This window comes from Myotis myotis, unplaced genomic scaffold (assembly GCF_014108235.1).
Source record: "Myotis myotis isolate mMyoMyo1 unplaced genomic scaffold, mMyoMyo1.p scaffold_m19_p_1, whole genome shotgun sequence".
Taxonomy (NCBI): Eukaryota; Metazoa; Chordata; class Mammalia; order Chiroptera; family Vespertilionidae; genus Myotis; species Myotis myotis.
In genome coordinates this window covers 136058854-136084335 of record NW_023416313.1, presented here as the reverse complement: position 1 = coordinate 136084335, position 25482 = coordinate 136058854, and the positions used below count along the sequence as shown (strand labels likewise).

Genomic DNA, 25482 nt, shown 5'->3' with positions numbered 1-25482 from the left:
ATTTCCTGGTGTCAAATGTGTGAAAACATAATTGTATCTATACCTAAAAATAATATATGTACCTCAAAAAATAAAGAATTAAGGCAAGTATATTTTTTTAGTTTAAAAAATGTAATTCAGTTTTTGAAAAGCACAGCAGATTCAGTATTTTATTTATTTAATATATTTGTATTGCTTTCAGTGAGGAAGGGAGAGGGAGAGAGAAACAACAATGATGAGAAAATCACTGATTGGCTGCCTTCCTCACACCCCACAATGGGGATGGAGCCCGCAATCCAGGAATTTTCCCTGATTGGGAATCGAACTATGACCCCCTGATTTACAGGCTGACACTCAACCACTGAGCAATACCAGCCAAGCCACAGTGTTTTATTATATAGTTTATAGTTCAATGTATTCCTTTGTATGATCCAGGTACTACTTCTGTAAAGAACAAAGATTAGCAGGTTCTTACCTCAAAAATAAAAAGTATAGCATCCAATTCCTCCCTTTGAGACTTGTGACCTAAAACATTTTTACAGAGAAATATTTTAAACATTATCATTTTATCCTCACTGTTAACAACCACTTAAATACTCTAACATGTCTCGCACTAAAATTTTTTCTGTGATTTCTTAAAATCAAATGGTTAAAAGTATATTCTGTTCAATGTGAACACAGTATCACAGCATCTCTGTCTACTCTTTTTCAACAACTAAAATTAGACTACACATATTTATGTCTAAAAACAAGTCATAATATATTGGGGAAAACTTTAAATGAACTCTGAAACTAAAAATATAAAAATGACTGCTCAAACCTGATACAAGCCTCTAGGGCAGACCAAAGAATGTGAGGAAACAAGCAAATCATTCCAGAAAAAAAGCAAATCTGTTAAGCCTTTTCAAAATAATAATAGTACTATGAACCCATAGTTGTGCAAGGAGTATTAAAAGCTGTCTGCAAAAAAAAAACAAAAACAAACAAACAAACAAAAAAAAAACAGCCAATGTCCAAGAGTCTATTTTAAAGTGAAAATATATGACAATTGTTGGAAACATCAACATAAACCAGAACCAATTATTAACATCTTACCTTTCTGTTTAAGACTAGCTTCAATAGTCACGAAATTCTCAAAGAACACATAATATATATGTGAAAAATGTTGGTCAAAAAACTGCTTGAGATCGATAGACTCTGCATTCTCTGAAAAATAAATGAAAACAATTTTAGTGATTACTATTTACAAATATATGTTAAACTAGAGGCTCGGTGCACAAAAATTTGTGCACTCGGGGGAGGAGGGAGGGTCCCTCAGCCCAGCCTGTGCCCTCTCACAGTCTGGGACCCCTCGGGAGATAACGACCTGCTGGCTTAGGCCTGCTCCCGGGTGGCAGAGGGCAGGCCCAATCCCTAGGTGCAGCCCGTTTGGGCTCAGAGCAGGGCCAATTGGGGAGCTGGGGCGCCGCCCCCTGTCATGCACAGAGCAGGGCGGATGGGGAGGTTGCAATGCCACCCTCAGTCACGCTCAGGGTAGGGCCGATTGGGGGGTTGGGGCACCGCCCCGTCACACTCAAGGCAGGGTCGATAGGGAGGTTGCGGCGCCACCCCGTCACACACAGAGCAGAGCCGATGAGGGGTTTGGGACGCTGCCCCGTCACGCACAGAGTAGGGCCGATCAGGGGGGTTGGGCTCCTTACCCTGTCACGCACAGAGCAGGGCCGATCAGGGGGTTGGGGAGCTCCCACCTGTCACGCACAGAGCAGGGTCAATGAGGGGGTTGGGGAGCTCCCCCCAGTCACGAACAGAGCAGGGCCCATCAGGGGGTTGAGGAGCTCCCCCGTCACTCACAGAGTAGGGCCGATAGGGGAGTTGGAGTACCGGCCCCTGTCACACACAACGCAGGGCGGATCAGGGGTTTGGTGCGCCGCCCTCTATCACCCACAGAGCAGGGCCGATCAGGGGGTTGGGGCACTGCCAGTGTCACACTCAGGGCAGGGCCAATGGGGAGGTTATGGCTCTACCCCGTCACACACAGAGCAGGGCCCGTGGGGGCGGGGGTTGGGACGCCGCACCCTGTCACACACAGAGCAGGGCCGATCAGGGGGTTGGGGCGCCGCAGCCTGTCACACACAGAGCCGCAGGGCGATCAGGGGGTTGGGGAGCTCCCCCGTATCAGGCACAGAGCAGGGCTGATCAGTAGGTTGGGGCGCCTTCCCCTGTCAGGAACAGAGCAGGGCAGATAGAGAGGTTGTGGCCCTGCCCCCTGTCACACACAGAGCCACAGGGCGATCAGGGGGTTTGGGCACTGCCCCCTGTCACGCTGATCCCGGTGCCGGAAGGCCTCTTGGCTCTGCTGATCCTGGTGCTGGGAGGCATATTACCCTTTTACTATATAGGATAGAGGCCTGGTGCATGGGTGGGGCTGGCTGGTTTGCCCTGAAGGGTGTCCTGGATCAGGGTGGGGGTCCCCACTGGGGTGCCTGGCCAGCCTGGGTGAGAGGATGATGGCTGTTTGCAGCTGGTCACACACCCTTCAGGGTGGGGGTCCCCACTGGGGTGCCTGGCCAGCCTGGATGAGGGGATGATGGCTGTTTGCAGCTGGTCACACACCCTTCAGGGTGGGGGTCCCCACTGGGGTGCCTGGCCAGTCTGGGTGAGGGGCTGAGGGCTGTTTTCATGCTGGCGGGTGACGGAAGCTCCCAACCGCTCCTTTTTTTCTTTTTATTCTGGGCCAGCTTTAGCTCTGAGGCTCCAGCTCTTAGGCCTCCGCTGCTGAAAGCAGGTATCTGGTTTGTCTGTGTTCTATAATCGAAACATTGTATAACTCCAGCTCTGAGATCCCGGGCTCGCTGAAAGCAGGGTTCTGGGGTTTTGTTTAGCTTCTATATTTGTTACAATGTTTCAAACTGCAGGCTCAGAGGCCGGCAAGGCAGGCGCGGAACGTTGGTTTCCTCGGTCACTGAAGCAAGCAAGCCTCATGTTAGTTTCAAGCTGCCTGGCTGCCAGCGCCATCTTGGCTGGCAGTTAATTTGCTTATCTCCCTGATTAGCCAATTGGAAGGGTAGCGGTCGTACAGCAATTACCATGTTTCTCTTTTATTAGATAGGATTCTGTTCAGTAGATATGACAGTGACAAGTTTCCTTTAAAGATTTTAGCTTTAATTTTATAAAATGATTTAGTCATCATAATCTTCATTTTGCAAAAGAAAACAATGTCTCAGAAAGACTTATTCAAAACCATTAACCAAACCAAAAAAAGAAGCCAAGTTCCATTTTTAATTCACAAATATGCCGCTAACTTCTCCATTAAGACAGTTTAAAATCAGTATTTCCATGAGTAATAATGTATTGTGCCTAAAATACATGTTTTCTAAATAGGTATCTAACAACATGTTTTATAAATAAGTATTTTAAGTATGATAAAGCTTAAATACAGATAATAGGGCTCTAAAAGAACTGTCAGTGTAGTCCAGGACACACAAAACTAAACATACAAGAGTGGGCTTACAGTTGTGAGTATGTGAAACAGAGTTTATTCTTGTATTAACTAGTGGCTCAGTGCACAAAATTCGTGCATGGGGGTGGGGAGGGGGTTCCCTCAGCCCAGCTTGCACCCACTCCAATGGGGGACCTCAGAGGAATCAGGCCTAAACTGGCGGTCAGACATCCCTCTCGCAATCTGGGACCACTGGTTCCTAACTGCTCACCTGCCTGCCTGCCTGATCGCCCCTAACTGCCTCTGCCTGCCTGCCTGCCTGCCTGATTGCCCCTAGCTGCCTCTGCCTGCCTGATTGCCCCTAACTGCATCTGCCTACCTGCCTGATTGCCCCTAACTGCCTCTGCCTGCCTGCCTGATTGCCCCTAACTGCCTCTGCCTGCCTGCCTGCCTGCCTGCCTGATTGGCCCTAACCCCTCTACCTGCCTGCCTGCCTGATTGCCCCTAACTGCATCTGCCTGCCTGCCTGATCGCCCCTAACTGTCCTGCGCTGCCGACCTGATCTCGCCCCCAACTGCCCTTCCCTGCCGGCCTGATTGCCCCCAAATGCCTCTGCCTGCCTGATCACCCCTAACTGCCCTCCCCTGCCAGCCTGGTTGCCCCCAACTGCCCTCCCCTACCTGCCTGATCTCACCCCCAACTGCCCTCCCCTGCCGGCCTGATCGCCCCTATCTGCCTCTGCCTCGGCGCCCACCACCATGGCTTTGTCTGGAAGGATGTCGGATGTCCAAAAGATGGCTGGTTGACCTGGTCTAAACAGTATATTAACCTTTTATTAGTATAGATAGATTATATAGGATAGGATTGCTTAAATGGGGGGGGGGTGCTTTTTCAGCAGAAGATGCTCTTGACAGACAAAAACACATAATCCCTATATCTGGACTGATAGACAGCCATATGCACTATACTGCCAAATCGGTCATCAAAAAATTGAACTGCTTTCTTACACCTTACACCAAACAGCTGTTGCCCTTAAAACCCCTCCTCAGCCCCCACCTTAGGTTCTGCCTTTGCAGTTCATCCACATTAGGTTCAGATTGGTTGGTTTCTATGCCAGTAAGCATCAAAAACCCCACCTTCTAGGCAGCCATTGGCTCCACACACTTCACCCAGATTTGGTTCTGACTGGCCGGTTTCTATGCCAGTCAGCGTCAAAAGCTCTGCCTCCTAGGCAGCCATTGGCTCCTGGCACTTCATCCAGATTTGGTTCTGATTGGTCTGTTTCTATGCCAGTCAGCATCAAAAGCTCCACCTCCTAGGCAGTCAGTGGCTCCTCACACTTCACCCAGATTTGGTCCTGATTGGTCGGTTTCTATGCCAGTCAGCATCTCCGGGCATGATCAAAGAGGCGGGGCTGATCAGCAGTCTGGCAGAGGCCCAGAGAGAAACAAATGCACAGCTGCTGGTGAAGCCAGGAGAGAAAGAAAGAGGCAACGGCTGATCAACAGCTGCCACTGAGGTTGCAGATCAGACCCTGCCTCTCTCTATGCAGGCCTCTCTCCGGGCCTGATCCGTAGCCCCCTTGGCAGTTAGTGCTGGGTCACTGCCCCAGCACCGGCTGCAGTCAGCACTGGGTCGCCACAGCAACCCAGCACTGACTTCCGTATCAGGTTGAGCCTTCGGTCGTTAAGGACGCTGGCTCTTTATACATAAAGATTATTGTATTACTTGTTTGTATTACAACTGTAAACCTACTTTTGCCCACTCCTGTATAATTGTACCCACAGTAGAAAGTGTTAGAATCTGAAAATGAAGTGACAAAGTATAATGCCAATTTAGAAACACAAAATTTCTTTCAAAGCTCAATGAGAGGTGAAAGTGAAGGAAAAAAATGCCTGAGGATATATTCCTTATAAAGACCTTTAAGGATAGAAGGACTCTGGATATGAGTTGGTGGGGTTTAACGGGAAGGGCATTCTACACATGAACACATAGAGTGATGAACATGTTAAGTGTAATAGGATTCAGAAAATATGATTCATTTTGGCTAGAGCTTAAGAGCATTTTAATAAAAATGAAACACTGAAATTTCATACCAACTAATTTCAAAATCAGTTGCTGATTCGTTGACTTGCATATTTGCTACTGAAACCAAGTCTCAGTGTAGCCCAATGCATTCATGGCATAGAATCAAAACTCCTGGAGATAATGCTTTCATTGTATACTTTATGACAGAATACCTGCAAGACTAAAGACATTCTAATCATTCTAAACATCTTTTTCCCCTTATCCACCACTCCGTGTCTTTCTTATTTTACCAACACAATGTATGTCAAATCTGTACCAGTTCACACTCTCAATACCTGGCAGGGGAGGGCAGTTGGGAGAGACGAAGCCGGCAGGAAAGGGCAGCTGGGGGCGAGATCAGGCCTGCAGGGGAGGGCAGTTGGGGGTGAGATCAGGCTGGCAGGGAAGGGAAGTTAGGGACAATCAGAGGTAGTTAGGGGCAATCAGGCCAGCAGGGGTGAGCAGTTAGGGACAAGATCAGGCCAGCAGGGGAGGGCAGTTAGTGGCGATCAGGCAGGCAGGCAGAGGAGTTAGGGGCAATCAGGCAGGCAGGTAGGTGAGCAGTTAGGGGCTAGTGGTCCCAGATTGCGAGGGATGTCCACCAAGGGGTCCCCAACTGGAGAGGATGCAGGCTGGGTTGAGGGAACCCCTCCACCGCCGTGCACAGATTTATGCACCGGGCCACTAATATGTATATAAAAGCCAAGCGACTGGAATGACCAAAACGACCGGTTGCTATGACGCGCATTGTGGCCAGCCAACTGGCCCAATAGGGGGGTGGCCCCTCCCCCAAATCGGCCCCCAACACTCCAATCAGGGGCAGGGCCGACCAACCATCTGCAGACCCTCAGATCGGCTTGGCTGGCCCCACCCAACATCGGCCTCCTCAGTCTTATCAGGGGTGGGCCAGCCAGCCAACTCCTGCATCCCCTCTCCCCACACCGGCCTGGCCTAAGTGGCCCCCATCGGGGGGGGCCAGCTGGACCCCACCCATGCATGAATTTGTGCACCTGACCTAGTTATTAATAAAATAAACTATTATAACTTTATTATATTCATTATAATTAGCTTGGAAATTTTTACCTTGGAAAAGATTGCATAACCTATTGACAGACAAAATGACATTCCTTCATCTCAACTGTATCTAGAACACCCAGATTTCACTCCTATCTGTGACACAACCTGTTAACTTTTCACAGAACTAGGGGGAAAATAATGAACACAAACTGAATGTTTCCTATATGCTAGACATTCTTCTAAGAAGTGTGTAACATAAAATCTGTTTTATAGATGAGAAAACAAGCACAGAGAGTTTAAGTAATTTAGCTAGTCAGAAGCAGAGCCAGGGACTGGAACCCCACAGAGCCTGGATAAAATGTCCATTTAACCTCTATGTTTTTCAGCTTTCAGTAATCTATAATAATGAAAGTGTAATATGCTAATTAGACTGAACAGCTGAATGACCTTCCAGATGTCCTTCCGGATGACCTTCCAGACGAAGCCAGCTGCAAGGGCTGAGGCAGCTGCTGCAGCTGCATGGGCCAAGGCAAGCCGTGCAGCTACAAGGGCTGAGCCCCTTGCACAAATTTCATGCATCAGGCCTCTAGTATATCATAAAAGCAAGCTGCAAAAGATTCAAACTGTTTTCAAGTAAATAACTCAACTGTATCCCAGAACGGAGGTCAAGAAAATTCATCCATAATAGTAAAAGAGTAATATGCTAATAAACCAGACAGCCTTCCGGATGAAGCCAGGCTGCAAGGGAAGCCTGGGTTCCAGGTGCCAGAGGAAAGCCGGTGCTGGCAGCCAGGGGAAGAAAGGACTACTCTTGCACAAATTTCGTGCATCAGGCCTCTAATAGGTATACTAGAGGCCCAAAGCACAAAATTCGTGCAAGGGGCTCACCCTTGCAGCCCCATCCAGCTCTCACAGCCCCACCTTCTGGAAGGTCATCTGGACGGTCACCCAGAATGTTGTCTGGACGGTCGTTCTGCTGTTCGGTCTAATTAGCATATTAGCTCTTTTATTATACAGGATACTGAACCAGGCATGCAAAAAAGTGAGAAAACCTAATTCATATGAAGAGAATAATCAATCAAATTTAAGTTAGATATTAATACATGTTACAGCCGTGGGCAAACTACGGCCCTCGGGCCAGATCTGGCCCGTTTGAAATGAATAAAACGATTGAAAAAAAAGACCATACCCTTTTGTGTAATGATGTTAACTTTGAATTTATATTAGTTCACACAAACACTCCATCCATGCTTTTGTTCCGGCCCTCCGGTCCAGTTTAAGAACCCATTGTGGCCCTCTAGTCAAAAAGTTTGCCCACCCCTGTGTCAGAATGAATACAGAAAGGCATTGAAATAGTTATTCTGGCCCTAACCGGTTTGGCTCAGTGGATAGAGCATCGGCCTGCGGATTGAAGAGTCCCAGGTTTGATTCTGGTCAAGGGCATGCACCTTGGTTGCGGGCACATCCCCAGTAGGGGGCGTGCAAGAGGCAGCTGATCGATGTTTCTCTCTCACCGATGTTTCTAACTCTCTATCCCTCTCCCTTCCTCTCTGTAAAAAAAAATCAATAAAATATATTTTAAGAAAGAAAGAAAGAAAGAAAGAAAGAAAGAAAGAGAAAGAAAGAGAGAAAGAAAGAAAGGAGGGAGGGAGGGAGGGAGGGAGGGAGGGAGGGAGGGAGGGAGGAAAGAAAGGAAGGAAGGAAGGAAGGAAGAAAGGAAGAAAGAAAGAAAGAGTTATTCTGCCCTGGCTGGTGTAGCTCAGTTGGTTGGAGTGTTATCCCAGACACCAAAAAGTGGCAGGTTCAATTTGCTGTTAGGGTACATACCCAGGTTGTGGGTTCAATCCTCAGTAAGAGCACATATAGGAAGCAAACAATTGATGTTTCTCTCTCTCTCTCATCAATGTTTCTCTCTCTCTCCCTCTGTCTCTCTAAAATCAATTTTTAAAAAGTTATTCTAACTGTATTCCATACACCCAAAACACTCAGGACAGAATATACTTCTATAGATAAAAACTACAATGTTTAATGTGAAAAGTAAACTAGATGAAATTAATGGCAAATTGATGCTGCAGAAGAGAAAAAGTGGATCTAAAAAAACTGAAAAGCACATAAGTGAGCTGTGACACAATTTCAAGTGGTCTAACATACAAATAATTGAAACACCCAATGAAGAAGGGCAGAAAAATATTTGGAGAAATAATTTACAAACAATGAAAATCACAAACCCACATATGCATGAAGCTCAACAAATCCCAAGAACAACAAATGTGAAGAAAAATTCAGCAAGGCACATTATAATTAAACTAGAGGCCCGGTGCATGAAATTTGTGCCCCGGGGCCTGGGGGGGGGGGTCCCTCAGCCTAGCCTGCACCCTCTCCACTCTGGGATCCCTCTCACAATCCAGGACTGCTGGCACCCAACCGCTCGCCTGCCTGCCTGCCTGATTGCCCCTAACCGCTTCTGCCTGACAGCCTGATCACCCCCTAACCACTCCCCTGCCAGCCTGATTGACGCCTAACTGCTTCCCTGCCGGCCCAGTCACCCCTAACTGCCCTCCCTTGCCAACCCAGTCACCCCTAACTGCCCTTCCCTGCCAGCCTGGTTGCCCCCAACTGCCCTCCCCTGCTGGCCTGGTCACCCCTAACTGTCCTCCCCTGCAGGCCTGGTTGCCCCCAACTGCCCTTCCTTGTAGACCTGGTCCCTCACTACTGCCCTCCCCTGCTGGCCATCTTGTGGTGGCCATCTTTGACCACATGGGAGTGGCCATCTTGTGTGTTGGAGTGATGGTCAATTTGTGTATTACCTCTTTATTATACAGGATAATTCAAAATCAGTGAGAAAAGAAAATCTTGAAAGCAGCCAGAAGAGCTCTGGCTGGATCGGTCGGTTGGGAGCTTCATCCCATGCACCAAAAAAGGTGTGGTTTGATCCCCACTTGGAAGTATACAGGAGGCAACCAATTGATGTTTCATCTCTCTCACTCTCTTTCTCCCCACTTCTCTCTCTAAAATCCATAAACATATCCTCAGGTGAGGATTTAAAAAAAAAAAAAAAGCAGCCAAAAGAAAAAAAGATATATATTACAAATAGAGTAATTAAGATAAAAATGACAACAGACTTTTTTCATTAAAAATAAAGCAAATCAGCCTGGCCAGCGTGGCTCAGTGGTTGAGTGGCAACCTATGAACCAGGATGTCACAGTTTGATTCCAGGTCAGGGCACATGCCTGGGTTACAGGGTCAATCCCAGTAGGGGGAGTGCAGGAGGCAGCCAATCAATGATTCTCTCTCATCATGTTTCTATCTCTTCCCTGCTCCCTTCCTCTGAAATCAATACAAATATACTTCTTTTTTTAAAAAAATAAAGCAAATAAAAAGACAAAGCAACAATATCTTATAGACACATAAGGATAAGATAAAAGCAAACAGTTGTAATTACTCCTACTTAACTTTTGCATTTGGGAGGTAGAACTTTTACAGTTACACGTACATGATCTTATTTCCCCAAAATATATTTTTAAATAGGTGTATTAATTCAACTTTATAAACTATTTCTGGGAGAAGTTCAGTAACTTGCCCAGGTCACACAAAGCTACTAAATGGTTTCAAATTAGCTCTTCTGAGTCCACAATGAACAACGCCAGAATAGCCATACTTCACGCAATAGGCCAGAGCATAAAATAAACTTGAATGATTTTTTCATCAAATGCATTCTGGAAGAATGGCATTTTTAAAGAATTACTTAAAAATACACAGGTGGCTTAAAATTACTTAAAAATACTCAGGTGGCTAAGATGAATGATTTAACGTTTTAGAAGCATTTAGACTACTCATATGTATACTACTCTAAAGTACCTTTACTTACATTGGTTGATTATATCAACTCTTAATCACAATAATTAAAAGTTCACTAATTAAATTCATTTATAATAAATAGTAAACCATTCCATCACATAGTATAAAGAGTTAAGCACTACTCATAAGTTAGTATAAATTGGTAACAACTACTTTCCTTATAACATATAGTGAAGAAAGAAAGGAATTCTGATATGGGTATAAAGATGGGGAGAAAAAATTATATCCTTTACTGAGTAGTATCCATTCGTTAATAAAGACTGGGCTAGACATTTTTCTTTATTTTATTCATCATCACAGAAACTTTAAAGACCAGATTGGCTACCATCAGATGAACTAGGCACGTTCAGGGTGGTATGACCATAGACATAAGAATGGCTACCAGCGCCAAAACCGGTTTGGCTCAGTGGATAGAGCGTCGGCCTGCGGACTGAAAGGTCCCAGGTTCAATTCCGGTCAAGGGCATATACCTGGGTTGCGGGCACATCCCCTGTAGGAGATGTGCAGGAGGCGGCTGATCGATGTTTCTCTCTCATCGATGTTTCTAACTCTCTATCTCTCTCCCTTCCTCTCTGTAAAAAAATCAATGAAATATATTAAAAAAAAAAAAAAAAAAAGAAGAATGGCTACCATCAATAAATCAACAAACAAGAGCTGGCAAGGATTTGGAGAAATGGGAAATCTAGTACACTGCTGGTGAGAATGCAGAGTGATGCTGCCACTGTGAAAAACAGTGTGGAGTTTCCTCAAAAATTAAAAAATAAAACTGCTCTTTGACCCAGTGATTCCACTCCTGGGAATATATCCTAAGAATCCTGAAACACCAATCAGAAAGAATACATGTACCCCTTTGTTCACAGCTGTGTTACTTACAAGAGCTAAAAACTGGGAACAGCCCAAGTGCCCATCAGTTGATGAGTGGATAAAAAGCTGTGGTAGAGAACCAAGATGGCAGCATAGGTAAATGCCTGTACTTGCTGCCTCCCACAACCACATCAAAACTACAACCAAAAGACAAAACAGATATCATCCAGAACCACAGGAAGGCTGGCTGAGTGGAAGTCCGACAACTAGAGGGAAAGAGAAAAGCGCATCTAGACTAGTAGGAGGTACAGAGGTGCGGAAGAGTGGAGGTACGGAGGCAGGCGAAACGGGCTGGCAACTGGGTACGCTGTGGTCTTTTTCAATCGGGGGGAAGATACAAGCTCCCGACTGCTCTGAAATCCAATTCCTTGCGAGACTCTGGGGACCCAGACACATATGGGGAGAAACTGGACTGTCTGGCATCGGGCTGGAACACAAGGGCGGCTTTCTCTCAGAGGTGCTTGCAGCATTCATTGTTCCTGCAAAAGGCCACAGGACACAGAGACCCAGAGACCTATCAGGGCAGGGCTGATGGGCAACCATTGCTGTTTGCACCACCCAGTGATTCCCTGAGACCACGCCCCACCCAATTTATAACCCCACCCAACCTGTGTGCATCAGCTTTTGCATATGAATGGCCTGGCCTTCTGCAACCTAACCTAACAAACTGCAGCTAGGTCAAAGAACCCCAGAACTTCCAAAAGAAGGCCTAAGGCTCATCAGCAGCCAGCACTGCTTCACAGCTGCACCTCATCTGGGCACCTCCAAAGCCCAAAGAGGAGGATTTGGCAGATCTCTCTGTAGCTCCTACTGACTGGCCTCAGGGAATGGCTGACTTTGCATCTCCTTGGAGATCCAAGAACCAGTGTACCCAGTGGTCAAAGTGAAACCACACCAGATGACAACTCTTCAGATCCATAAGAGACACACTCAGGGGCAGACTCAGTGAGCACCAAAGCCCGACTGAAGCAAGTCCTGCCCCATAAGGATGTTTCCAGCACTTCAGTTCTCCCATTGTAGACACAACTGGTCCTCACAGCCAAATGGTCTGGAGGTCAATTCCTCTCAGTGATACCAACAGCAATCAAGGCTTAACTACAACAAGACTGTGCACACAGCCCACAAAGGGGTGCACCAAGAGCATCCACCTCAGGTGACTGGGGAGGCTGAGCCACTGGGCCCTATAGGACACCTAGCACACAAGCCACTCTATCAACACAGGGAAGCAGCCAAAATGCGGAGACAAAGAAACATGTCACAAATGAAAGAAATGGAGGAAAGCAAAATATTGGATGTATAGTTCAAAACCACGGTTATAAGGTTACTCAAGAATCTTCTAGAAACCTCCAAGAAATTTAGTGAGACCCTCAAGAATATGAAAAAGGACCAACTAGAAACTAATCATACACTGACTGAAATAAAGAATAATATACAGAAATCGAACAGCAGACTAGAGGATCGCAAGAATCAAGTCAAAGATCTGAAATATGAAGAAGCAAAAATACACCCAAATGGAAAAGCAAAAAAAACCAAAAAAATCCAAAAATACGAAGATAGTGTAAGGAGCCTCTGGGACAACTTCAAGCATACCAACATCCGAATTACAGGGTGCCAGAAGAAGAGAGAGAGCAAGATATTGAAAACCTATTTGAAGAAATAATGACAGAAAATTTCCCCTACCTGGTGAAAGAAATAGACTTACAAGTCCAGGAAGCGCAGAGAACCCCAACCAAGAGAAATCCAAAGAGGACCACACCAAAACACATCATAATTAAAATGCCAAGAGCAAAAGACAAAGAGAGAATATTAAAAGCAGCAAGAGAAAAACAGTTAATTACCTACAAGGGAGTACCCATATGACTGTCAGCTGATTTCTCAACAGAAACTATGCAGGCCAGAAGAGAGTGGCAAGAAATATTCAAAGTGATGAATAGCAAGAACCTACAACCAAGAATACCCTACCCAGCAAAGCTATCATTCAGAATTGAAGATTAGATAAAGAGCTTCACAGATAAGAAAAAGCTAAAGGAGTTTATCACCACCAAACCAGTATTATATGAAATGCTGAAAGGTATCCTTTAAGAAGAGGAAGAGGAAGAAAAAGGTAAAGATACAAATTATGAACAATAAAGTGACAACAAATACATATCTATCAACAAGTGAATCTAAAAATCAAGTGAATAAAAAATCTGATGAACAGAATAAACTGGTGAATATAATAGAAGCAGGGGCATAGAAAGGGAGTGGACTGACAATTCTCAGGGGGAAGCGGGGGTGGGGGGTGGGGGAAGAGACTGGACAAAAATCGAACACCTATGGACAAGGGGAATGCGGAGGGCGGGGGGGTGGGGTAAGGGCATAGGGTGGGTGGGAACCGGGTGGAGGAGAGCTATGGAGGGAAAAAGAGGAACAACTGCAATAATCTGAACAATAAAGATTTATTTAAAAAATATATAGCAATACTCTTCTAAATATATCTAAAGATTCAATGTAACCTCTATTGAAATCATAAGTGGCTTTTTGCGGAAGTTGAGAAGTTGATCCTAAAATTCATAGTAAAATAAAAGGGACCAAGAATAATCAAAACAATGTTGGCGGAAAAAAATAGATGTACCTCTGGTTATAAAGTAAGTATTGGGTGCCCTAACGGGTTTGGCTCAGTGGACAGAGTGTTGGCCAGCGAACTGAAGGGTCCCAGGTTCGATTCCGGTCAAGGGCATGTACCTTAGTTGTGGGCACATCCCAGTAGGGAGTGTGCAGGAGGCAGCTGATCAATGTTTCTCTCTCGTCAATGTTTCTAACTCTCTATCCCTCTCCCTTCCTTTCTGTAAAAAATCAATAAAATATATTTTAAAAAATAAAATAAGTATTGTAAAATAATGTACAATATTGTGACTATAGTTAATACTGTACATTGTGTGTTTGAAAGTTTCCAAGGTTAGATCTTAAAAGTTCTCACAAGAAATACACTTTGCAATTATAATATGATGACATGTTAACTAGATTTAGTGTGATGATCATTTTGCAATATTTACTAATAGCAAGTTTCATATTTGACGTTTCTTTTATTATTTCATCAATTCCTTTACTCTTTTGCAGTTGCCCAAAACCTAGCAAAGCACTCTATATCATTACTTAAGTATTTTTTCAGATCCACCGTTTTCAGATTTTTAAAGATGAATAATTTTTCTTAAAAGCATTTTACAAGAAATGGCATGTCTAAAATAAGTGGCTTATAGTAATAACCAACTTTCCTCTAGAAGGCTCTAAGAACTGACGAAAAAGCACAGATGACCGGAAACCTTGAAGCTACTGATTTAAAACTAGTGACCTGGTGCAAGGATTCATGCACACTGAAAGGAAATTAATTAGAAGGTGGCTGGTGGGGCAGGACTGGGCGAGATGGGCTGGACACACCCTGGAGCTAACCTCCTGTGATCCCTCCCTGGCCGGCCGCACCTGGGGTGGCGCCATGGCTCAAAGGGCATCTGCAGAGTGAGCAGGGTCCCTCCGGCAGGTGGGGTCCCTCGGCCTGGCCTGTGGGGATCGGGCCAAAACCAGCTCTCCGACATCCCCCGAGGGGTCTCGGAGTGCAAGAGGGCACCCTGCAAAGTTGCTGCCGTACAGGGTGTGGAACGCAAACACAAGTGTGCAGTAAACCATATTCAGGGCCAACAGTGCCCCAGCATCAACATAATCCACTGCCGAAGGTGGAATCGCGCAGCCCCGTGAGGAATCAGGCTCCCTTCTCTCTGGTTTTTGGGTGCGTCATTTCCTTTGATTAATTCAATTCTTCTTTGTCCTCCCAAAATGTTATTTTTAAGTTATTTTCTAATTTACCCTTTTTAACAAAATAGTTAAAAGACTGAGAATAAAATACAGAATCTAGGCCATCATGAAAATCAGTCAAGGGTTTGTACTCTATTTCTTAAGAGTAAATTTTTACTTGGCTTTGAAAGGTCATAATAGCTCTGTTTCAATTTTATCACCATTAAGGTTCCAATTAAAATTCAAATAATGTTTTTAATTCTTCCATAAATTCTGTGCTTCAAATGCATTTTTTTCTTATAATCTTCCAACAATATCTGAAGTAATATTACTTTAATTTTATATATAGGTGAATTATCTATATAAGTATTAAATAAATAAATAGCTGAGATCAGAATCCATAAACTCTGACATTCTCCACTATATCTTCCTACTTACTAGCTATTTAATACTCAAGTTTCTTAAGGATTAATTACTCTCTACCACACTTGCTGTTGCAGGGATTAAGTCAAGTAATACATGTAAAATGCTTGGTCCAGAGTCAGCCACATAAAAGTGGCCAACAATATTAGCTATCATTACCAATATATGACAGCTGCTTCTATAAAAATGTTCACTCCTTAAAAACTTCTCAAAGATAGTGAAGAAATGAAACCATATCTGAAATGCACTTTTGTGAAAAAGTTGAATTATTTACTTAGTAATTATTAGAATGCTAAAAATCCTGAGAATAATAATACTCAGCTGTAAGAATATACTTAAATTCTGAAATCAATCCATAATAATGAGTATTTAAATTGGTTCAAATTTGTTCACTATTCTAAAAATCAGTGCACAGATCCTACAAACTTAGCCACTTAACATTCTCAGAATACTAAGAAATAAAAATGGTGGTTTCAAAGGGTATACATATGTTCATTTTAGATGTTGATAACTTTGACAACTTTATAATCTTTTCTAAATTTTTAACGGCCCATAAACTAAGAGAATTAACTATTTTAAACATGTTGCAAATGTTTCTTAGTTTGCAATTCCTGTCTTTTGACTCTGTTAATGATGAGTTGTACTATTAGAAATTTAAAGTATTTTATATAGGCAAATTTATCAATCATTGCTGTGACAATTTCTAAGTTTGGTGTAAATGCTAAGACTGGCCTTCCCTATTCTAACATTTAAATATATCAGCCCTAGTCGGTGTGGTTCAGTTGGCTGAGTGTTGCCCTGTGCACCAAAAAGTCACTGAGTCTGATTCCCAGTTAGGGTCCACACAGGAGGCAGCAGACTGATGTTTCTTTGTCTCCCTCTGCCTTCCTTTCTCTCTAAAATCAATAAGAAAAGCCCTAGTTGTTTTTGCTCAGTGGTTAGAGTGTTGGCCTGTAGACTGCAGGGTCCTGGGTTCAATTTTGGTCAAGGGCATATACCTTGGTTTCAGGCTTGATCCCTGACCCTTGTCAGGGTGTGTGCGGGAGGCAATCAATTGATGTAACTCTCTCTCACATCCATTTCTCTCTCTCTGTCTCTTCCCCTCCTTTCCACTCTCTCTAAAAAAGTCAAAGGAGCCCTAGCCTGTTTGGCTCAGTGGATAGAGTGTCGGCCCTTGGACTAAAAGGTCCCAGGTTTGATTCCAGTCAAGGGCACGTACCTTGGCTGCAGGTTCCCGGGCCATGGTTGGGGTGCGTGCAGAAAGCAACCAATTGATGTGTCTCTCTCACATCGAAGTTTCTCTCTGTCTCTCCCTCTCCTTCCACTCTCTCTAAAAATCAATGTAAAAATACCCTTGGGTGAGAATTAAGAACAACAAAAACACACACACAAAAAAAAACACACACACAAAACAAACAAACAAAAAGTCAATGGAAAAATATCTTCAGGTGAGGATTAGTAAAAAACAAAACAAAAAATCTGTAAGAACATATTTAAAATAAATAATAAAATATGCTTATTTTTCCTTCTAGTTTATACTGAAGAATTAGAACTATTTAGATTTTATTCTGTTATAAGATATAAAGTACTGATTTGTGTGTTTTTATCCAAGTGACATTCTTTCTTCTTGACCTTTATCAAAGTCACCTTTTAATGAAGTTAGTCACATGAGCTCCTTCTGTAGGAAACAGACTCATCCTTTTTAAATTTAACATCCTTTAAAAAAATGTTTTTATTGATTTCAGAGAGAAGAAAAAGAGAGAGAGAGAGAGAGAGAGAGAGAGAGAGAGAGAGAAACATCGATGAGAGAGAACCACTGATTGACTGCCTCCTGCATGCCTACTAGGGATTGAACTGAGACATGTGCCCAGACCGGGAATCAAACCATGACTTCCTGGTTCATAGGTCAACACTCAACTACTGAGCCACACTGGCTGGGGCTTAACACCCTTTTTAAAAATTATACATATATATATTTTTTTATTAATTAAAAAAAGGGAGAGGGAGAAAGGGATAGAAACACCAATGATGTCATTGATTGGCTGCCACCTGCACACCCCCTACTGGGGATGGAGCCCGCACCCTGGACATGTGCCTTGACTGGGAATCAAATAGTGATCTCCTGGTTCATAGGTCAATGCTCAATCACTGAGCACGCCGGCTGGGCTTAATATACTTTTTATTTATTTATTTTTTATTATTTTATTTTATTTTTTATTTTAATTTTTTAACATCCTTTTTATAAATGTACTATCTTGACTACCAAAAAAATGTACAAATCTTTCTTAGAGAAAAACATAAAATTTTAATCACCTTCTTCTCTATGTCTATCTACAGGTCAGTTTATTCTGTTAAATGAGGAATGAGGGGTGTATACTTTAAAACTAACATGTTGTTAGGCTCATTGGACATAAGTTTTCTAATAATTAGATGTTATATAAGGGTCATGAAGATTGCTTTCAATAATGAGAAAGATTATAATAACCTCTGCCATAATGCCATAAACATTTTTTCAGTTAATGTTCTGTGTGGATTTTGTTTGTTTGTTTGTTTTTCATTGTTTTTATATTTTATATAGTGTTGACTTTAGATTCAGAACCATTTTATTTTATTTTATTTGCACAGGTACTAAAGACAACCCAACATTTATTTCTGATGAGACTGCCGACTTTAAGTGTTTTTTATTTTACAATTGTCAACTGAAAGGAAATTGCTCTCAAAAAAGCAACTTTGCTCTCCTCATACCTAACATATTCATTCATCATGCACTATATACTATTTACTGAGTATTACATGCCAGGCACTATGCTGAGTCTAGCGACATGAAGATAAAAAGTACACCTCTGCCCTCAGGAAAGTATGAAACTAAGTAATTAATTATAATAAAATAAACAAATCACTAGAAGTAAATATGTACAATGCAGAAAAAAACCCTGTACCTACTTGGTAGGGAAGGAAGATTAGAAGCTTTCAGGTGTAAGACTAAAGGGTAGGTATTATGGTACAGTAATATTATTAGCAAAGGCATAGACATCTCAGAAAGTGATTTCTGGTTCAATGTTACTGAAATGGAAAGTACCAGAGAGGGGTAACAAGAAGCTAAAGAGGACAGTATGGTAGACAAAGATAAATTTATATTGGGATACTTGGAGTCTGAGGTGTCTGTGGGACACCCTAACATCCATTTACCTTTTTCAATCAACGTTGTAAAAGATAAAAAAGTAACCTGGAGATTGGTGATACCATATACAGAAACAGAAGGGGGGAAAACCCCACATTTAGATTGTGTAGACGTTTCATTTTGGAAAGAATAGATCTAACAAACGTACTAATCACCTATTTCTCTATTTTCTCCAATGTCTATTTCTAGCACAAGAGTGCTTCTAAAAGAAGACACATTAGATAACATATAAACACATATACACACAAATTGTGATGGGAATTAGAATGAAGACAAAGTGTTTTAACAACAAAAAGCATGCTGTCTTTACTAAGACACTGAAAACGTGTAACCCATCATGTTTCAATTTTCACTTTAGCTGCTAGGAAATCTAAGAACCAAATTCAATGCCTACAGCTGTAATCAGCTCATCTCTGAAATCTGATAATGTTTCCTTTCTTTAAGTAGTAGGTATTCAGTTGCTTATCACTAACTATGCTATTTCACATTTTATTCAGCCCTATAAGCCATATAAAACCCTTTAGATGCAATAAAATCATTTTAAAAAAACTGTTAATGCAAAGATGACTTGCAGTATTTGAAACAGCTTGTTTTACTAAGCAAATTAATCAGTAACAATGTTTATGAAGATAACTTGCTCAGTAAATCACTTCATCAAAAATAACAAAGATAAAGTATTTCAGAGGTCAAATTAATTTTTCAAATCAAATTTTCAAGTGAGTGATATTCAAATTAAAGCACATAAATTAAAGAGTATACAAATATTAAATACAAAACGGTCTAATGTCATGCATATAAAATTACTAATTTTGCATTATCAAACCCTTAAAACATAAAATGCCACATTAGTTTCTTTTTATAGGCAATTTATAGTTTACAATGATGCATGCATTTTCAGATTTCCAGCTATATTGGTCCCAAGTTAATCTATACCATTTTTAAGTTATTTATTTAATGAGCATACAATATTTGCTTCTGTCCTCATATAGTACTACTTATACCTACTGAACATGAGTGTTCATGTTTCTGATTTAAGATATTTTAATATAATTTTCATTGTATTATATTGAAAAATTAATATATTCAGGTTTGAGGTATATCAGATATATTGCACTAATCAACTGATTAAAAATTTCTTCTCTAGATATAAAAAAGTAAAAAATGGGAACCAAGTTGCTTTCTATGAAGCCAATTTTCAGTCTCATTCACTTAAGAGAAACTCTTATCAGCATCTGATATCCAGTGTCTTGAAATTTGTTATGTTTCAGGATTTTGGGGGTTTGTTTGTTTGTTTGTTTGTTTGTTTCAAGCAGGTGTGGACATTAGAGTAATTGTGATAGAGAGCAAACAAACAAAATGCACTTTGACTTCTCCTACTTAAGAATTTCCAAGCCTTGGTGAGAGGAAAGAAACTCCAGGCAGAGCCAGTGGTATCCAGGAGTTGAGAAAATGGCCTGAGAGTCCAAGAAGACCAAGGTAATTAAGAGATAACAGAACAAAGCATCGAAAAGGAGAAAGCTGCATACAGTGAAAACCCAGGGAACTGGAGAATCCCTTTCCAGTATGATCACAACACCTTGCAAGGAAACTTCCCAAGAGAGGAGAAAGAACTATGTGAAAGAATTTGAGAGAACAAGTACCAGATTCTTACCTAAGACCAAGAACAGTGCCTGTTCCTAAGAGCTGGGCTATAAAAATTATTCCTCATAATTTACAGAGTATTTTGGTAGAATACATACAAAGGTATTAACACTCATGTAGATAGTAATTAGCCCTAGATGGACCCATTCAACAAATTGTAAAAGAAGTGAAATGATCAAACTGTTTCAAGGCAATTTAATAGCACCCTCCCCCCCCCCAAAAAAAGCTCAAGGCTTAATACAAAATTATTTAATAACTAAGAAGGTAAAATTCACAATATCAAACCATCCAGAGATTACTCAACATACAAAGAAGCAAGAAAACAACCCAGGATGAAGAGAATAATCAGCTGATTGAAACTGATGCAGATTTGACAGATGTTTGAATGAGCAGAGAACTACTGTTACTTTAATGGTATTTTGTAAACACAATAATTAATACATATTGACAATATAACTTGCACACATAATTTAACATATACAAAATGAACTAGATGAAAACTATAATGTCTGAGATGAAAAATAAACTGGCTGACTGCATACAGCAAAAGAAAAGAGTAGTGAACTTGAAGACATAGAAATAGAAACTATCCAAGATAAAACAAAGAGAATAAAAAAATTAAAAGAATGTCAGTTGTTTTCCTGGTATGAGACTTTCCAATATACTAATAATACTTTCTAATAACCTAATCTAATATTATAGTTACTAAAGCACTCATAAATTTCAAAAAGGGATGGGAGAACTAAGTAGGGGAAAATAGCTAAAATTTTCCCAAACTTTATGAAAACTATAAACCCACAATCTAATAAGCTCAATGAACCCCACGCCAAAAAATATTTTTAAACTATACTCAGCACATATTGCTCAAAACTAGTAATGAAGAGAAAAATCTTAATGGTAGCCAAAAAAATGAAAATGATGTAAACATAAAGACAGCAGAGTTCATATCAGAAACAGTACGAGCACAAAGACAGCAGAATAAAATCTTTAAGGGACCAAAGAAAAAAAGCTACCAATCTAGAATAGTAATAAACAAAGCAAATCTTTCAAAAAAAGAAGGCAAAATACATTTCACACCAACAGGATCATAAAGAATCCATCATAAGATCATCATCACAGAACAAAGGTATCCTTCAGATAGAAACAAAATGATAATGGATGGAAGGAAATATCTGTCTCTGCAAAGACATGAAGAATGCAAGAAATAGTTCTATACGGGTAAATATATGCTTTTATCTTATTTTAAAGTCTTAAAAAAAAATAACCATTTACTTAAACAAAATAAAATAGTGTAGGTTTTACAACATGTATAAGAAAATGACCGAAAAAGCATAAAAATTGAGGTGAGAAATGGAAGTACACACTTGTAAAGTTCTTATCCTATCTAATAAAGAGGGAATATGCTAATTGACTGCCCTGCCCTCAAAGATGGCAGTACCCACAGCCAATAAGGAGGGAATATGATAATTGACTGCCATGTCATCAAAGATGGTGGCACCCAGTCCCCTCAGCCCTGCGGGAGCAGCAGGGGGGCCCGGCCGTTCCGCATGCCTGCCTCCAGAGACCCCTAGCCCCCTCAGCCCGCCAGCCCCCCAGGGCCAGCCTGAGGCGCAGGCAAGCCTCAGATGTCAGCTGCACAGACAAGCCTTGGATGATGGCTGCCCAGCTGCCCAGGGTCACCCGAGGCTCAGGTAACCAGGCCCAGCCGAGGCTTACGCTGCCAATAGTGGCAGCAGCAGAGGTGTGCTGAGGTGTCACCTTTCCCCTGATCGTCAGGTTGCCTCCACCCCTGAGGGCTCCCGGACTGTGAGAGGGGGCAGGCTGGGCTGAGGGAAACCCCCTTCCAGTGCATGAATTTTCATGCACTGGGCTGTTATTACAATATAAAAAGCAGTATAACTTATCACTTAGTAGTAGACACTGGAAGATTAGAGATGCATATTATAAATCATAAAGCAATCAATAAAATGATAAAACAAAAGAATATAGCTAATAAGCCCACAAAGGACATAAAAAATGAATCATAATTTACTTAACTAATAAAAAGGCAAAAAAAGACAGAGAGGGGAAAATGGAAACTGAGAACAGATAAGCCAAATAGAACACAGAGCAAGATCACAGACTCAAACTTAACCAAATCAATATGACATTAAATGTACATTATTCAGATCTCCATAACTAGTTATAGGTCTGAATTGAAACAGAATTACAAATAAGGAGATTGGATCAGTGATCAAAAAGCTTCCAACAGAATAAAGTCCAGAACCAAATAACTTCAATGATTTTTTTTTTCCTTTTATTTTACTGATTTTTAGAGAGACAGGAAAGGAGAGAGGGAGGGAGGGAGAACATCAATGTAAGAGTGTATCATCAATCGGCTGCCTCCTGCACATCCCCTCCTGGGGATCTGGCCTGCAACCCAGACATGTGCCCTTACCAAGAATGGAATCAGCATCTTTTTTGCTTGGGACAATGCCCAACTGGGCCACACTGGCCAGGGCTCACTGGTGAATTTTTAAAAGAATACATACCAGAAAACCAAGATAGCAACATAGGTAAACACCTATACTTGCTGCCTCTGACAACCACATCAAAATGACAACTAAAGCCGAAACCGGTTTGGCTCAGTGGATAGAGCGTCGGCCTGTGGACTGAAGGGTCCCAGGTTCGATTCCGGTCAAGGGCATGTACCTGGGTTGCGGGCACATCCCCAGTAGGAGATGTGCAGGAGGCGGCTGATCGATGTTTCTCTCTCATCGATGTTTCTAACTCTATCTCTCTGTCCCTTCCTCTCTGTAAAAAATCAATAAAATATATTTTTTTAAAAAAAAATGACAACTAAAAGGCAGAACAACTAGCACCCAGAACTGTGGGAAAGCTGGCTGAGTGGAAGTTCCACAACTAGAGAGGTGAAGAAAGCACACTGAGACTGGTAAGAGGTGGAGAGGCACGGAAAGTGGTGGCACCTGGATGTGCTGCTCTTTTAATTGGGAGGGAGATACAAGCTCCCGCTTGCTCTGAAATCCAGTTCCGGGCGAGATTCTGGGGGACCCAGACACCTATGGGGAGAAACTGGACTGTCTGGCATTGGGACAGGAAAATGAGAGCGGCTTTCTCTCAGAGGTACTTGCAGCGATCATTGTTCCTGCCCGGGGACCTCTCCGGAGCAGGGCTGACTGGCAGCCATTGCTGCCTGCTCCATCCAGGTGATACCAAGAGACCCTGCCCCAACCCCACCCAAGCTGTGTGCATCAGCTTTTGCATATGAATGGCCTGTCCTTTCTCCACCTAAAACCTGTCAAACTGCAGCTGGGTCAGAGAGCCCCAGAGTTTCCAAAACAGTGGTTCTCAACCTTGGCTGCACATCAGAATCACCTGGGAATCTTTTTAAAATCCTGATTTCTGGGCCTCATCCTCCAGAAATTCTGTTTCTTTGTTATGGGGTGGGGCCACAACATTAGTAACAAAGAAACAGAATTTCCAGAGGATGAGGCCCAGAAATCAGGATTTTAGAAAGATTCCCAGGTGATTCTAATGTGCAGCCAAGGTTGAGAACCACTGTTCCAAAAGAAGGCCCAAGGCCTGACAGCAGCAGCCTGCCTTGCTTCACAGCTGGGCCTCATCTGGGCACTTCCAAAACCCATACAAAGAGGAGGAATCTGCAGATGTCTCTGTAGCTCCTGCTGGGCGGCCCCAGACAGTGGCTGACCTTGCATCTCCTTGGAGATCCAAGAGCCAGTATACCCAGTGGTCAGAGTGGGTACCTGGAGGCTTTGAGTCTTTGCCTGATCTAATTAGTCAGAATCAGCATTTAAAACTGTCCTGCACTAGAGACTGGGAGGCGTAGCAGATCTACCTTATACACAATCACAAACCCAAACAGGCAGGCAAAATGAAGAGACAAAAAAACAAAAAGACCCCAAATGTCCTACTCAGTTCAGCTCAGTAGATAGAGCATTGGCCTGCAGACTGAAGGGTCCCGGGTTTGATTCCGGTCAAGGGCACATGCCAGGGTTGCAGGCTCAATCCCACTGTGGGGAGTGCAGAAGGCAGATGATCAATGATTCTCTGTCATTACTGATGTTTCTATCTCTCTCTCCCTCTTCCTTCCTCTCTGAAATCAATAAAAATATACTTTAAAAGAAATTTTAAAAAAACAACAACAATCCCCAAATGAAAAAACAAGAGAATTCTCCAGAAGAAGAGATAACTGAAATGGAGATAAGAAATGTACCAGACATAGCGAGTTCAGAACAATGATGACAAAGACACTCAACAGCATGAGAAAAGACATAGTAACTATGAAGAATGAAATAGCACTAATAAAGAACACAGTGGAAGGAATACACAGCAGATTAGGGGAAGCCAAGGAAAGGATCAGTGAATCAAAAGATATGACAGAAAAAAATCACGCAATCAGAGAACCAAAAAGAAAAACAATTAAAAAACAGGAGGATAGCTTAAGGGAACTGTGGGACATGAAATGTAACAATATTCACACAATAGATGTACCAGAGGAGAAGAAAGTGAGCAAGGGATAGAGAACATTTGAAGAAATAATGGCAGAAAACCTCCCCAACCTGGTGAAAGAAAAAGTCACACAAGTACAAAGGCACAGAGAGTCTCAAGCAAGAAGAACCTAAACAGGCCCATGCCCAGACACATCTTAATTAAAATGCCAAAAAGTAAAGACCAAGAGAGAATCTTAACCCTTTGCGGTCGTTTGTCTACTCTCAGCCACCAAAGCTTTTTTACGGTTCCAGTCATATGTCTGCTCTCAGCCACCACAGCAAGGAACCGTATGAATCTTAACTCTATTCATTCATGTATCAGTTCATAATTTCTCTGAAAGCTCTTAAGTGTCTAAGCGACCTTGTCACAAACCAAAATATTGCCCCGACAAATCAGAGATATCGAAACTCAATATAAACAAACGCGGTCGTTCCACACTCGCCATGCAAAACACTGTGACGAGTCAGTCGCCTTTTGAGAGTGAAGAAATCGACAAGCTTCGGAGATACTTCACAGAATTTCAAATAAAGCTTTACAAATTACATTTAACTGTAATTAGGCATTCTCGCTTGTTAAGATATTTTAAAATAATGCTCCAAAATGGCAAAAACAAAGTTACCGAAAGAAGTGTACTGCAAATCTGAAAGTAACGATGAAGAGTTTTATTTTGGCACCTTGAATACTGACTCTGACATAGAAAGTGATAACGTTTGTAGTGATTCTACTAGTAGTG

The 25482-nt window shown here is 42.1% G+C and overlaps 1 protein-coding gene across 12 annotated transcripts in view; it reads right to left on the bottom strand.

The window, feature by feature from the left end:
• The window catches only part of RALGAPA1 (Ral GTPase activating protein catalytic subunit alpha 1), a 277152-nt gene that overhangs the window by 238492 nt on the left and 13178 nt on the right, over positions 1 to 25482 (bottom strand). For all 12 annotated transcript variants that reach the window (XR_004974555.1, XM_036353129.1, XM_036353109.1 and 9 more), the window contains exons 2-3: positions 1075 to 1185; positions 455 to 504 (exon numbers count right to left, since the gene is read on the bottom strand). Coding sequence is in view for 11 of the 12 variants with exons in the window: in XM_036353129.1 (XP_036209022.1) it covers positions 455 to 504; positions 1075 to 1185 (161 nt within the window). In the remaining variant the exon portion in view is untranslated. The remainder of the gene's footprint in view (positions 1 to 454; positions 505 to 1074; positions 1186 to 25482) is intronic.